Here is a 14,410-nt window from a genome sequence, read left to right on the forward strand (position 1 = left end):
ACTTTAAGTACCGACATGAGAAGTAAGTGTAATTTAGGTACCAAATTGGGCCAAAAAAAATTTAGGTACGAAAGTGCAAAAATTAGTATATTTCAAGGGTCAAATCGTGAATTAAGTATTTTAATTTAATTTTCAATTTTGCTCTGTCTATTACAATAATATTTGATATTTAATAATTGATATTTAATATTTTATTAATTTGACTTAATTTAGTCTTCTATTTTTATAGTGACATTAGTTAGCCTAAATAGTTATTATGTTCAATTATTTCGATTAAAATGATGACATAATTTTTTCTTAAAAGTACTTTTCTAACGTGCGCGCACACACACACAAAAAAACTATCTAACATCATAAGTTAAAATAAGTATTTTTAAATATACGGCCATGTGGAAGATCGTGTTACCATGAAATACACACAGATTGTCATCGATTCACTTGGTTAAGACACACACCTTTCACCATAGGTCTGATTGATGCCCTTCACGAACAAGTCTGATCATTCACTTAGATCAAATCCTTTAACAACAAATACATATAAGTTATGATTGGTATCAAAGGTTTTGGGCAAAATCTGGAAAGAAACTAATTTAAAGAATATTGAAGCAGAATACAACCCTAACTCTGTTGTGGATTTTAATACAGAATCTAAAAGATCTTACTTACCTGTTTATGGCAATTGGAAAGAAAAGCAATTAATGATCGTTCTATACGCCAATGAGATTCAGATGAATGAAGTTTGATTTGGCAACAAGAAAAAAAATCGATGGTTTAAAGATGGTGAGGTGGTGGTGCAAACAAACAATTGGAGAAGAGAGAGGATTGATTAGAAAATAGTTAAATATGTTATATAGTAGGGTTTGTATACCCTAGGTGCGGCACAAGTAAATTTCCCAAACTTTTCTAAAATTCAAAAAAAAATGAAAGGGAAGGAAAGGCTCGAACTTGGGTTTCTGAGATGGATCCTCTAACTCTTAACTATTAAGCCTATAACTCATTTCATGTTTAATCTAGATTCTTAACCGTAATTATATTGAGGTGTGACAGTATCAATACTTTGATGATTTTTTTTGTAATTTTCAAAACATCGAGCCTTAAAATGGTAACATGCTCTAATAATAATTTTTTTTTTATAAAAATCTGTCAACTTAGCCTCATGTATCTAATTACAATTTGAACTAAGTTTATAGAGTTCTTATCCATATACAAAACAAAGGTTTAAGACTACAAGTTGCCCGATATCTACACATGTTACAAAACGAAAGGTGACATGCTCACGCTAGACTTTGATGACTCTGGCTTAGTCCCCTTTTTCCTATGAACAACAATTTAGAATACTTGTTGTAAAAAAAAAAAATTAGAATACTTGAAACAAATGAGAGAAACATGGTAAGTTCATAAGGAACTTATTGAGTTATATAAAAAAGTTACTTTCCTTTTTTATTTCAAAATTAAGAATTTTCCACTGATTTCGCTTAGATAAAACTTATGCATTCATATCTCAAAATTATGCTTGAACTTGAATAATGCATGAGAATTCCTCCTATGAAAGATCATTACGCATATAGTCTCTTTGTACGGACTTGTTGCACATAATCTTAGCAGAAAACCCACCGAGTAGAGAAAGTAATTTTAGATTAACTTGGTGGACAATCCTGCGAACACTTCGTGCGGATTTCTAGATATGGATTCTTATATGTGAACTTGTAGAAGAATACTCATAGATATAGTGAGCTCATTCATGCGGATTCATAGAAGTAGATTCATAAATATAGTGGACTCATACATACGGATTCATAAAAGAAGATTAATAGATATGGCGGACTCATACGTGCGAACTGTGTCACGGAGTTCGTATGGTAAAATCCCACATATAACTTTGACATAAAACTTAGAGAACAAGTTTGGTGAACTTTCATAACTTTCATATGTCATGACCATGGACTTGCTTATAAACATGAGGCTTTAAGCCTTAGACTCCGTAGAGTCTCATACTTGAAAGAGCCCACGTAGGGTTATCATAAACATGTGCACATATATTTACATACAATCCAGTGAACCTTTGTAAAACAAAATATCATGCATATATATTCTTCGTACAACCCACTTGAACCTCCACAAAACCGATAACATGTGGCATAAGGTTCACAACATGACATTTCTTGAATTTCCATCAGCCATTACATACCTCCACACTCCGTATATCATTCATTTTTATGATTGACATATAACAAGCATTCAACTAAACATACTGTTAATAACATAACACAGATCATACCAAACATATTACCTATTAGACCATTTTAATGATAAGCTCTTCAGTAATTACTTTACCTGTAACAGCCTAAATTTCAGAGGTGTCGGGAACAGTGATTTGAGATCACTAAACCCGACGAGTAAGTTTGAAAATTTAGTAAATTAATATTTATGAATCAAATGTGAATTAGAAATACATTTGAATTAGAGAATATAGTTAATTAAAAGAATTTATTAGGTCAAATAAGGCAAAAACGAGTTATCGAGACCTCGAATTTATAAACCAAGCCATAAAAACTTTTAGAAATATTTATGGAGTGTCATTGAGTTAGCATTAAAGTTTCGTCAGAAAATTTTAACGTTTTGTGTCATTGAGTTAGCATTAAAGTTTCGTCAGAAAATTTTAACGTTTTGACAGTCAATTAATTGAAAAGGACTAAATTGTAAAAGGTGCAAAATTTATTAAAGTGATTAAATAGCTTAAGAGTCTAATAAGGAGGGATTTAAAAGACAATTGGGCCTAAAAGAGTATAGGCTGGAAGGTTTGGGCAGGAAAATGAGTAAAAAAAATAAGATGAAATAAGGGTAAAATTGGAAATTTGGTAAAATTAAACTTTAAAATTGAAATATCATGAGAAATCTATATATTTCTTATCATGAGAAATCTAGATATTTCTTCATTATTTTCCAGCCAAAATGCCATAGGAGAGTCTCTTAACCTGGTTTTTCATATTTTTCATCATGTAAGTTCAATTCTTGCTTTTTCTTGGTGATTTTTCATGTTTTTGAACTTTTACAATTAGGTCCAACTATTGGATACATTTATTTTTGATTCTATGAGTGATTTTGAAAGATACCATGAATGAGTGCTGAAAGTTTATGATGAATTATCATGGATTTGAAGCTTTAATTTCGTTTTATGATGACTTTAATAAGTAATTTTGATAGAAAATGATTTTAGGAGCTAATTGTGAAAAAGTTATGAATTAGGGTTTGATGTTTAAATTCTGAATATCAAAGGTTGTGAAATAGCTTAAAACTATTAGATAAATTGTTATTTGAGGAGAAATCAGCTCAATTGAAGTGTTAATTGAGCAGGTACTAAATTGTAAAACTATAATTTTTGGGGTAAATGTGCAATTTTAAAATTTGAAGGATATAAAATGTGAAGTGAATTAGAATTTAAATGAATGCTAATGAATGGAAATTCTACATTATAGATAGAGTCAGAAATGTGGAAAAGAGAAAATTGCTGGTTAGTCCTTGAATTTCCATAAATTCTACAAATTAGCTAATTAAGTTCATATGACTAAATTTTCATGTTTAAATTTGTTAATTTTGTGAATGATACAATATTTATAATTTATATTTTTGTTATTGAATTATGATAATTGTAACAATGTGAAAATCAAATTGAAAGCTCAAATTAAAGGAAACGTAGGATTGAGTGCGTATGTTCAATGATTAGTGATGAATTGAAGGACAAGACAATGGTTAATCCATGGCAAAGTGTGAAATGTAAAACCATAGCAGAGCTATGGCATTATAGTGAAAGATCATAACTGGGTTATGGCACTGTGAAAGTGAACGTAAGACCATGATTGAATCATGACAATTATATATGTGTGCAAGTGTAAGATCATAACTAGACTATGGCAATGTGAAAAGTGTGTGATCATGGCAAAGCCATGGTAAAATGTGTGCAAGACCAAAGTGGAATGTGACATTAAGCTAATGACATACTCAATTCCATAAAACGTTTCCTAATTTGATAGGTATTGGTAAGTGTTATTTGAATTTAAGTGTTGGAATCTAATTAAATATTGCTATTGAGCTCAATCAAGTGATTTCATAAATCAAAATTATGTGTGACAGGAAACTTTAGTGAAAAATTTGTTAATCGAATTGTTATTATAATCGGTAAGATTTATGTTTTGAACCTATGAGCTAATTAAGCTTTCATAAGCTTACTTTTGTGTGTTAATGTTCTGTGTAGATTGACGTGAGTTAGATGGATCGGATTAATACATCGAAGCACACTATCCAAATTTTACCAGTAGATTTTATGATACAATTTTTGGTTTATATGACATGTATAAGACTGAGTGAAAAAAAAGTGAACTTTGTAATATGGTTTTGAATGGTTTTTACACATATATGTTAGTATAAATGTATATGTTAAATAGAATTTAAAAGTAGTCGATCAATGAAATTATATGATAAGTTTATGCAAATGAGTTGTGTGATAAAACATAGGCCTAAAACTTGTATTAAAACTTGTGTTAGCTGTTTGATTGGAGTAGTTGGTATGTGAAAGTATTATATGCAGGTTGATTGTGTAAAGGGTGAGAAAAGTGGCCTTAAAATGACCTACTTTCATCCACACGGGTAGACATACGGGCATATGTCTAGGCCGTGTGTGACACACAGCTGGGCATATGGGATGTGTCCCATGCATCTTAAATTTATAAAACAAAATGCTCAAGATTGAACATATGGATAGAGACACCGGCGTGTGTCTTAGCCGTGTGAGTGACACGGTCTTTGACACGGCCATGTGATTTGGCTGTGTGAAAACTGCACCTAAATTGTAAAAATTAAATTAAACACACGGCCTAGCACACGGGCGTGTGACTTGGCTGTGTGACTTCAATTTCCTCATGCCTTATAAGTCAAAGAGTTATACGGGATGGGGACACGGGCATGTGTAACCACACGGCCTGAACAAATGGGCATGTCCTTAGACCACACGGGCGTATGGGTACTGTATATAGGAGAAAAATTTTAGAATTTCACGAAAAATTCTCAGAGTTTTCGAATTAGTTTCGATTTGGTTCTACTGTTCCTATTGGACCTCGAGGGTCTATTAAAGGGACTATATGGTTATTCTCGAATATGAATAGTATTTTTTATTCAATTTATTTGTAAACTCTGGTAATACTCTATAAATCTATTTCGGCAACAGGTACGGGTTAGGGGTGTTACATTACCAATTACAGTTCATCAAAACAACAAACTTGTTCATACATTTGTAGATTATCACTTTGCATGTGTAACAGCCCGTTTTCAGTTATATCAAAAATAGTAATTTTGGGACCACAATTTCAATGTACAAGTTATTATTTTTTTATTATTTTAATATCTTCGGGATTATATTAAGGTCGCATTAAAAATCCGTTAAGAAATTTTGATGTTTGCATAAATAATTAAGTAAAAAAGACTAAATCGTAAAAAGGGTAAAAGTTGAGTTCTACTAGTTAAAAGGATTCAATCGCTTTGAAATCTTAAACTAAAGGACTTGAGTGGTAAATATACCAATTTAAGAGAGACCACAATTTCAATGTACAAGTTATTATTTTTTTATTATTTTAATATCTTCGGGATTATATTAAGGTCGCATTAAAAATCCGTTAAGAAATTTTGATGTTTGCATAAATAATTAAGTAAAAAAGACTAAATCGTAAAAAGGGTAAAAGTTGAGTTCTACTAGTTAAAAGGATTCAATCGCTTTGAAATCTTAAACTAAAGGACTTGAGTGGTAAATATACCAATTTAAGAGATATTGGATGTGCATGGAAATGGTTTAAATGAAATTATGATGGATTTTAAAGGGTAAAATGGTAAATGATCAACTAAACTTAAATTAAATAAAACAAAAAATTGTTCATCTTCTTCAAATGTTCTCACCACTAAAAATTGAAGGAGAAAACACCATTTTTAGGGTTGAATATTCAGTTAAGCTTGCTTCTTACAGTAAGTGATTTCGAGTCTCGTTTTTAATTATTTTTATGTTTTTTATATCGTTTTAGCTTAATCTAACTAGTCCGAGGTTAACTTGTAAAACTTTTAAAGTTTGAGGGTTATGCCATGAATGTTCTTAGATGATTTTTTATGTTAATTTATAGATTATGAATCCTTGTTGAAAAATAAATAAGTTTTGTTAAGTGATTTTTTATGAAAATGATATTTAGGGATTAATTTGTTAAAAGTATAAATTCTAGGGTTTTATTGTGAAATGATGGTAAATATGAGTTGTTCCAAAGTCCCTTGCATATATGGTTAACATGGATTTAGATTAAAATGGTTAGATTTTAAGTTATGAGATTAATGACTAAATTATGAAAAGTTAAAATGTTAGAGATAAATTGGTAATTTGGTATAAATATGAAATATGGACTAAATTGAATTCTAGAATTACTTAATTTTCTGAAATTATATCTTTAGATCAAGATAAGCCATGTTTGGACTTAGATCGAGGAAAAGCTAAAGCTTTAGATTAGTTCGAGCTAACTTCTATGCCTTTAATCATTGAGATAAGTTTGTATGAACGGTAATTGTGTTAATGTTATTTAAATTGAATATTTACTATGTTATGTTTAGTGTAAATGGATTGATGTATATAAACTTATCAATGCTAAGACGAATTTACAGATATTGAGTATCGATTGACCCTTAGGAATTCTTAGGATACAAATGACATATCATTAGATATTTCATGTTCTGGGTGCTGGTCTTGAATGTCCTACCGATGGCTGAGGTTTTGCATTTGTTGCGGATACTCTACAGCTCATGTAAGTAGCATCGTGTAGCTTACATTTTGACACATACCTCGTGTGAGCAGGCCTATTTCACAGCTCGAGTGAGCAATGATGTAAAGGAAAGGTTATATGTAAAGGCACACTTTGTGTGAGCTTTCTCGTGTATCCGTTGTAATTCTAGATGGTTCAACAAGTATGAACAGGAACAAAATGGTAAGTGTTCAAATGGAATGTATCATGAATTTATGAAAAGGAATTATAAACTAAATGATGAGTTTATATGTGCAAATATATTTATTATGGATGAATTCATTTGAACCATGTACAATAGTACTAACTTATGATTTTGATGATGTTGTATAGGCTTATGCCAAGCTTTTGGTTTTGATTAGTTTTATACTTATGCTTTATATTATGCAAATGAAATGGTAAGTTATGTTTTGGTTTATACGAGCTTACTAAGCATTCATTGCTTACGCAGTTATTTCCATTTGTTTTATAGATCATCGGAAGCTCAATTTGGTTGAAAGCTCATTAGAGGCCTATCACACTATCTAGCAATCTATCTGATAGTTTTTGAACATTTTGATCAAGGTTATTAATGGCATGTATTGGTCATTTTGAAATGGCACTTAGTGAATGTGTTAATATAAGTTTTGGTATGTATATGTTTGAGGTTATATTGATTTGGTACATTTCAATGCTTACTAAGATATGTTATTTTGGTCACTTTCATGTGCTTGTGTATAAAGTTCCTTTATGGTATGTTTTGGCATGGTTTGAGAATGATTATAAGTGGTATGTTTTGGTATCTAATTGGAATAGGTTATCATATGTGAAAAAATACAATATTAGCATGTTTTGATAATTGTTGTATTGGTATAATGTGGTGCCTTTGAATGACATATTGGTTAGTTGAAATAGGTTATAGAAATGGCATTTTGATATGTGTTTAAGTGATGTTTAGGTCCCCTTTTAAGTGTGCTTGAATAGGTTGAGAAATTATGCATGGAATGGTTTTGAAATGGCTTGATTTTAGGTAATTTTGGGTTCACAAATCTGAGACACGGGCGTATGAGAAGGGACTGTGTGTCATCTAAAGATTTCAAAGGGTGCAAGTTAGTGAGTTACATGGCCTAGCACCTGGGCATGGGGGGTAACTCAGAGAGTTACACGGGTTAGAACACAGGCTGGGACACGACCGTGTGTCCCTTTTTTGAATGTTACACAGCCTGGGGTGATTCCGCACAGGCTGGCCACACGGCCATGTGACCACTGTTTCCAATTTTTACATGTTTTTCCTAAACTTCCTATTTTGTTTCAAACTAGTCCCGACTTGCTCTCAAGCTATTTTTAGAGCCTTGATGGCTCGATTTAGGGACAAAATGTATGAAAATGAATGTTTTTGGATATATTTATATTATAAAATGTTATGATGTTTAAATGTTTCTGATTGTACGGTAATACTCAGTAACCCTAATTTGACGACAGATACGGGTTAGGGGTGTTACAGCATGCTTCAATCGTATGACAAACATCCCAGAATAATTTAACTCTTCATCATCAGCAAGACATGAAGTCAAACATACCATAACAACACAATACTTATATACATAAAACAAACATTGAGGGTTTGAGTTCAAAAACTCACTAACAAAATACCTGGGGTTGACACAACTTACACTTACATAGCCTTCCCTTTTATCACTTGGGCCTCATCCTTCTTAGTTAACTAATCATAACAACCATATAAAGAACAAAACGATGACATACATATGTAAGAAAACATTAATTCATGCATGCAGAAGAGTTTTAAATGCTAAGACCGGCTTAAATTATCACAGTTCAAAATAAATTTTGTTGAAATCTTCAGATTTTCCTTCCTTTTTCTTTAATAAAAAAGCATGGAAGAGTTAGAAAAATTACCAAATTGCTAAATTTTCAATTATTTAGGCTAACACTCTAGGTTCTTCCCTTCATGCAAAACGCTCCTTAATTTCTTTTCTTACAGAATAAACCAGAGAAGAAGACTGAAGAAAGAAAATAAATATAGAAATGAGAGTGTACTCCCAAGAGAATGACATTTATCTCCTATATAACCTTTTCGCACTTGAACGCCAAAACCAATTCATTAGCATCAAAATCAATGTTCCTCATCATAATGTTTCCCACTAAAGAAAATACCTAGTTCTTATGTAACGAGACTAATAATTGAAATCTAACTAATTACCAAATCAGTTAGCTAGATTCACGTAATTACACTAAGACCCTTAAAAACAAAAAGTTTTATAATTAGATACCCAAAATTATTATTGTACTTATCCTTTAACATTTCCAGGTATGATAATCTTTCCAAACATTGAAGCTCAAATTGGTATCGGTACTTGGCTAGGGTATTGATACTTGTTTTAAAATCTTGAAAATATTACAATTTGGTCCTTTTTCAGTCTCGGGTTAACTTTAAAGTGTACGTAGACTCGTATAAGTCTCGGAAAATGTTGTACATCACGTTTTTATATTGAAATGCTTATGTTTACATGAATTGTGTTCTAAATTAAATGTTTTGTATTCGTAGTGGTCCGGCAACGAATGTGACATCTTATTGCTCGAACCTGACAATCGAGTCAAGTAAGGGGATGTTATGGAGTAAACCGTGCAGCCTCCAATGAAGAATTACTTCAAATTGCCTAAGTTGGTATAAACCCTCGAAGTTGAGAATCTTAAAGAATTCTTTAAGGAACTAAAACTAGAAATCTACTAAAATGAAACAAGTAAGAAAATTCAAGAAAGCTAGAGCGAATGCTCTCAGTGTATTAATTACTCAATGTTGAATGATATCAATAAGGCTGAGAATGCCTCTATTTATGGTTTAGTCTCACTTACATCAATCATACAAATTAAATTACATCAACAACTTAGGTTTAAACTTATCTATAAGATACAATTCTAATAAAATTTAAACTCTGTAATAACTTTTATACGCTTTTATAATTTTAATTAAGTTTTCTTACAATTTCCCATTATTTTATTATATTTTATTATAATTTTAATTTAACTTGTCTAATTTTTTTATAAGTTGTTGCAAATATATAATTTTTAAATAATTTTATATTTTCAAAATTTTAAAGTTTTAAAATGTCAAAAAAATTGTTCTATTTCGGTGAGGTCTAAATACGTCACAAAACAATGTGAAAAAGCATCACCAAAAATGTTTTCATTTGGTGAGGTTTTCAAAACGTCACGAAAGATCCTAAAGTGTCACTAAAAAGTTCAAATTTTGTGACGTTTTAAAAGGCCACTGACCATTACCCATAAGCGTCACGAAAAGTATAGTTTTTCGTGACTTTTTCTTTTAATTCTACCTTTTCGTAAATAATGTCACGAAAAATAATATCTTTCATTATGTTTTTATAAAATGTAACAAAAAGTAGTATCGCTCGTGACGTTTTCTTACACATAACATAAAAACATTACAAAAAAAAGAAATTTCTTGTAATGAGTGTTTACTAAATCACTAAACTTATGTAGATGTGCCTTCTAGAATGATTCAAGTATTGGTTCGTTCTCGGTGGATTAAAAGTAAGCCCAATTACCCATAAGAACAACTTGGGTCAAAAGTGCATACCTTAATCATGGGCCTTTGTGTGTGGACCGTGACATCAACATCCAATAGGTCGTCTTGCGAAGTCAGTAAAATTTTTAGGGCAGAAGTCTACTTTCAATACCACCAACCACTTGATATCATATTCTTAATTTCACTAATGTTGAACTCTAGTTGTTTCAAGTAGAATAAAAATAAGGTTAAAACATGTCAAAAACTCCTTTACGCTTCATAAATTTATAATTTAGTCCTTATCTTTTTATTTTTACTTAATTTAGTCCTACTTTTCAAATTTTAAAATTCAAGTTCTATTGTAAACATTGTTAAAATTATTTTGTTAAATTTAAGTTTATTATAATGTCATTTATTTAATTAAGATTATCGAGTGATTATTTTTATTTTAAAATGTCGCATCAATAAATTTAACAAAAAATAAATAAAAATATTAACAATTGGACTTAAATTTTAAAATATGAAAGATAAAAAGATTAAATTTTTGAAAATAAAAGTATATGAACTAAATTTAAATTTGTGAAAATATAAAATTTATGGCATAAAACCTAAGAATAAATATAATATTGATATATAAAATATCAAATAAAAATACGGCTAAAAGGTGGAAGGTGGAAGGTGGAAGGGACATGAATATCCCAACAGGTAGAGAAAAGGAATCAGTACTCTCGTAAACTAGAGAATCACCTCTTTCTTTACTCTTGCGTCTTGACTCACCCAGTCATTCTCCACCTAACGCTGCCGCCTGTTAACCAAAACTCAAATGCCACTTAATTACATGTTACTATTTCATTAAATGTCGGGAATTTTAATTAGTTTTAAAAAAAAATTAAAATATTATACTAATTATTTTTTTTATGTTATTTATCGGAGCAAATCTAATAATTAATTATATGATTCTGTAAGCCAATTAAGCAATTAATGTTTATTTGAGTTTTAAAGCTACTCCATACTTAGGATAAGATATTAATTAATTTTTTACTTGTAGAAAATAATTATTAAATTTTAATTTTAAGTCTTATATAATAGAATTAAATTGTAGTTTTAAAACCTACAATGCATAATAATGTATTTGGATACGATTTTAATTTAAGTTTCAATATGAAAAAGGAATACAATGAATCCAAAATGTGAGTGAAAACGTTTAATTTTTTTTTTTAAAAAAAGGTATGTTAAGAATTTTTAATCATTTTTTTTGAAAAAAAAAAGGACAAAACAGAGGAGTAGCTAAAGGGCTGGTATGGGCCCAGCCCCTCTTAAAATGTAAAATTATATTTTAGGCTCTTGAAATTTTTTAAAAATTTTAAATTAATAAAGGTAAAATTACACTTTGGCCTCCTTAAAATTATAAAAATTTAATTTAATTATTTACAAATTATAAAAATATGAACTATAAAAAATTAAAATTTCATCCGGCCCCTAAAAACTTTTCTGGCTTCACCCTGGGACAAAATTGCTCACTTCTCGATAATTTGAGGGTTAGACCTACAAGAGAATATGTGAACTGTTAAAATATTGTGGGTTTTAAATATTTAAAATAGTCAAATAAATTGTAATTATACCGGATATGATTTTTGTTTTACTTTTGGTTAGTTATAAATTATTCTTTATTTTATATTTAATTAATTTACAACATATGTTTAATGAGTTTTTTTACTCATGCTATTATATTAGAATCAAATGTAACATATGTGTAATAAAAATGTGGGGAATTAAAATTAGTTTTTTTAAGAAAACTATTAAAATATTATATCAATAACGTATTTATATTTAAAATGTTATTTTATATTATATAAATAATATATCATATATCTAGGGCGTAGTCGGGGGTTGGCATGGGCCCCGCTCCCCTCTAAAATAGAAAATTTTATTTTAAGTCCTTAAAAATTTTTAAAAACTTTAAATTAATAAAGATAAAATTATACTTTGGCCCCCCTAAAATTATGAAAATTTAATTTAATCCTTTACAAATTATAAAAATATAAACTATAAAAAATTAAAATTTCATTTGGCCCCTCCTAAAAAAAATTTCTGACTTCGCCCCTATATATATTCTAATTTTTTTCACATCATGTTTATATTTTCTTGTAAAATGATAGATGGAAGAGCAAAGAAGGTTAATTCTTGAATATAATATTATTTTAGTCAGACGGCTTGACATTGACTGGAATTTAATGTTTTCATCTATAATTAACATTGTTAATTGTTGAATGAAAATTCCACATATACGAAGCTTCGATTCAAACGACTGTATAATTATAATTTTTATAAAATTATAATAAAAGTCTTGCTCTACGGTCTACCCTGAGCAAATCAAATATGACCATATGAAAACAAAATATAATTATACAACACTACAAACACATGATACAAAAACAAAAAGTTATAAGAGTATTATAAAATTATATTATTTGTTTATGATATTAAATGTTTGTAACCACTTTAAATATATTGTGTTTGAATTATAACAAAAATAATTATTAACGTATTATAATATTTTGTTGATATTGAGATTAAAATATTTATTGTGTTAATGAAATTTATCCTTTACCATCTATTATGAGTGTTTACTATTGTTTTTTCTCCCTCTTTTCTTCTGATCAAAATTAAAAAAATTGGTAAGAAAAGGGGACAAATTCCTGAGCTAGTTGTGCTATTACAATTTTATGAGTGGAGCAAAAATTCCCGATTGCGAACACAATCTCTTTGTTTCCACAGCTGCCATATCATGACTCCAACTCGCCCTCGCTATTTCCAACATTGCCAACTATCCAACCCATAATTTTGGTGATTCATACAATAATCTTTAACAAGTTATATTTAGATTTAGGTTGAGATTTTTCCGAATTTACACTATCGTTTGATTATGGCGAGACACGTGTGATTCAATATCAATTTATAGTTGTATTGATATTTGTTAAATTAAAATTGGTTGAATGTTTAGAGATTAGAGAGTAATTGCAAGAAAGTTAAGTAATACCATACTAAATACAGCATTGAAACATTCAGCCTTGATTTAATAGCTAATAAAATTCCTTGTTGGATCCGTATGGAATTGGCCTTTCTTGGATTTCAAAACTTTAAAAAGTCAAGGGCTCTTCCATGAGTAAAGTAATTATATTTGGATGCCAAACCCCTTGGCCTTTTATATACATTGAGCTTGTCCCATATAATGAATGTATTACAATCAATTACGGTCAATAAATAAATACAACTTCAACTGCCGCAATATCACGGTAGCTATTTTAACCTATCGCAGCCACCAGGTCTCACGCTGCCTGCTATCATCCAAACAACAATATTTGAAAAGGAGGACTTCCATGCCGGAAACTAGTTGCCGGGGAGCTGTTAAAGAAGTGCGACAGAGAGGGCAGGTGGAATGCCGGTATCCGACCCATCTATCCAAGCAAACTTTATGGAAAACATGGTCACATCTCAACTCTGGAATCTCATCGTCTTCGTCGATCTTACATAAACATATAGCACATTCAACTTCTTCTTCATCATCACCCGCGCCTTGCTTGCAGCTGTAATTCCGGCACCCTAGCTTGAAATCTTCGCCACCAATGGGTGCAGGTATTTGATAAGGGAACAAACAGTAACGAAGCAACAAATGCCAGGCCCATTTCACAACCGAAAACATTGAAAGAAGAGAAACCAAGTACTTTCCTAGTTTGTCAATCGCCATGGTTGAGTGGTGGAAAGAAAGTGATGAATATGATGAAGCAAACATTGCGATATGGGTTTTTGTTTTTGGGAGAAATGAGATGGGTTAGAAAAGGGTGGGAAATGAAGGGTTATTTATAGAGTATTGTATTCAGAAATGGTTGCTCTAATTTACTTACTGCTGAATTATCCCCCAATCCATTCAAAGGGAGGACTTTTAGTGAACATTAGCAGACAAAGAAAATATTACTAGTTTATATTTTTATTTAAATATTGCAATGTGTGTGATTTTTGAAGTAAAATATTATTAACAGTCCGAGTTTGATTTTCCTTTTTT

The 14,410-nt window shown here is 30.2% G+C and overlaps 1 protein-coding gene across 1 annotated transcript; it reads right to left on the reverse strand.

Annotated features, from left to right (window-relative positions):
- Positions 1-13,443: 13,443 nt before the first annotated feature.
- On the reverse strand, positions 13,444-14,210 carry LOC108473185 (uncharacterized). The gene has a single exon (XM_017774722.2). The coding sequence runs from the start codon at positions 14,138-14,140 to the stop codon at positions 13,658-13,660; it is 483 nt and encodes a 160-aa protein (XP_017630211.1). The 5' UTR covers positions 14,141-14,210; the 3' UTR covers positions 13,444-13,657.
- Between the last annotated feature and the right edge of the window lie 200 nt (positions 14,211-14,410).

Source organism: Gossypium arboreum, chromosome 1, assembly GCF_025698485.1.
Source record: "Gossypium arboreum isolate Shixiya-1 chromosome 1, ASM2569848v2, whole genome shotgun sequence".
NCBI lineage: Eukaryota > Viridiplantae > Streptophyta > Magnoliopsida > Malvales > Malvaceae > Gossypium > Gossypium arboreum.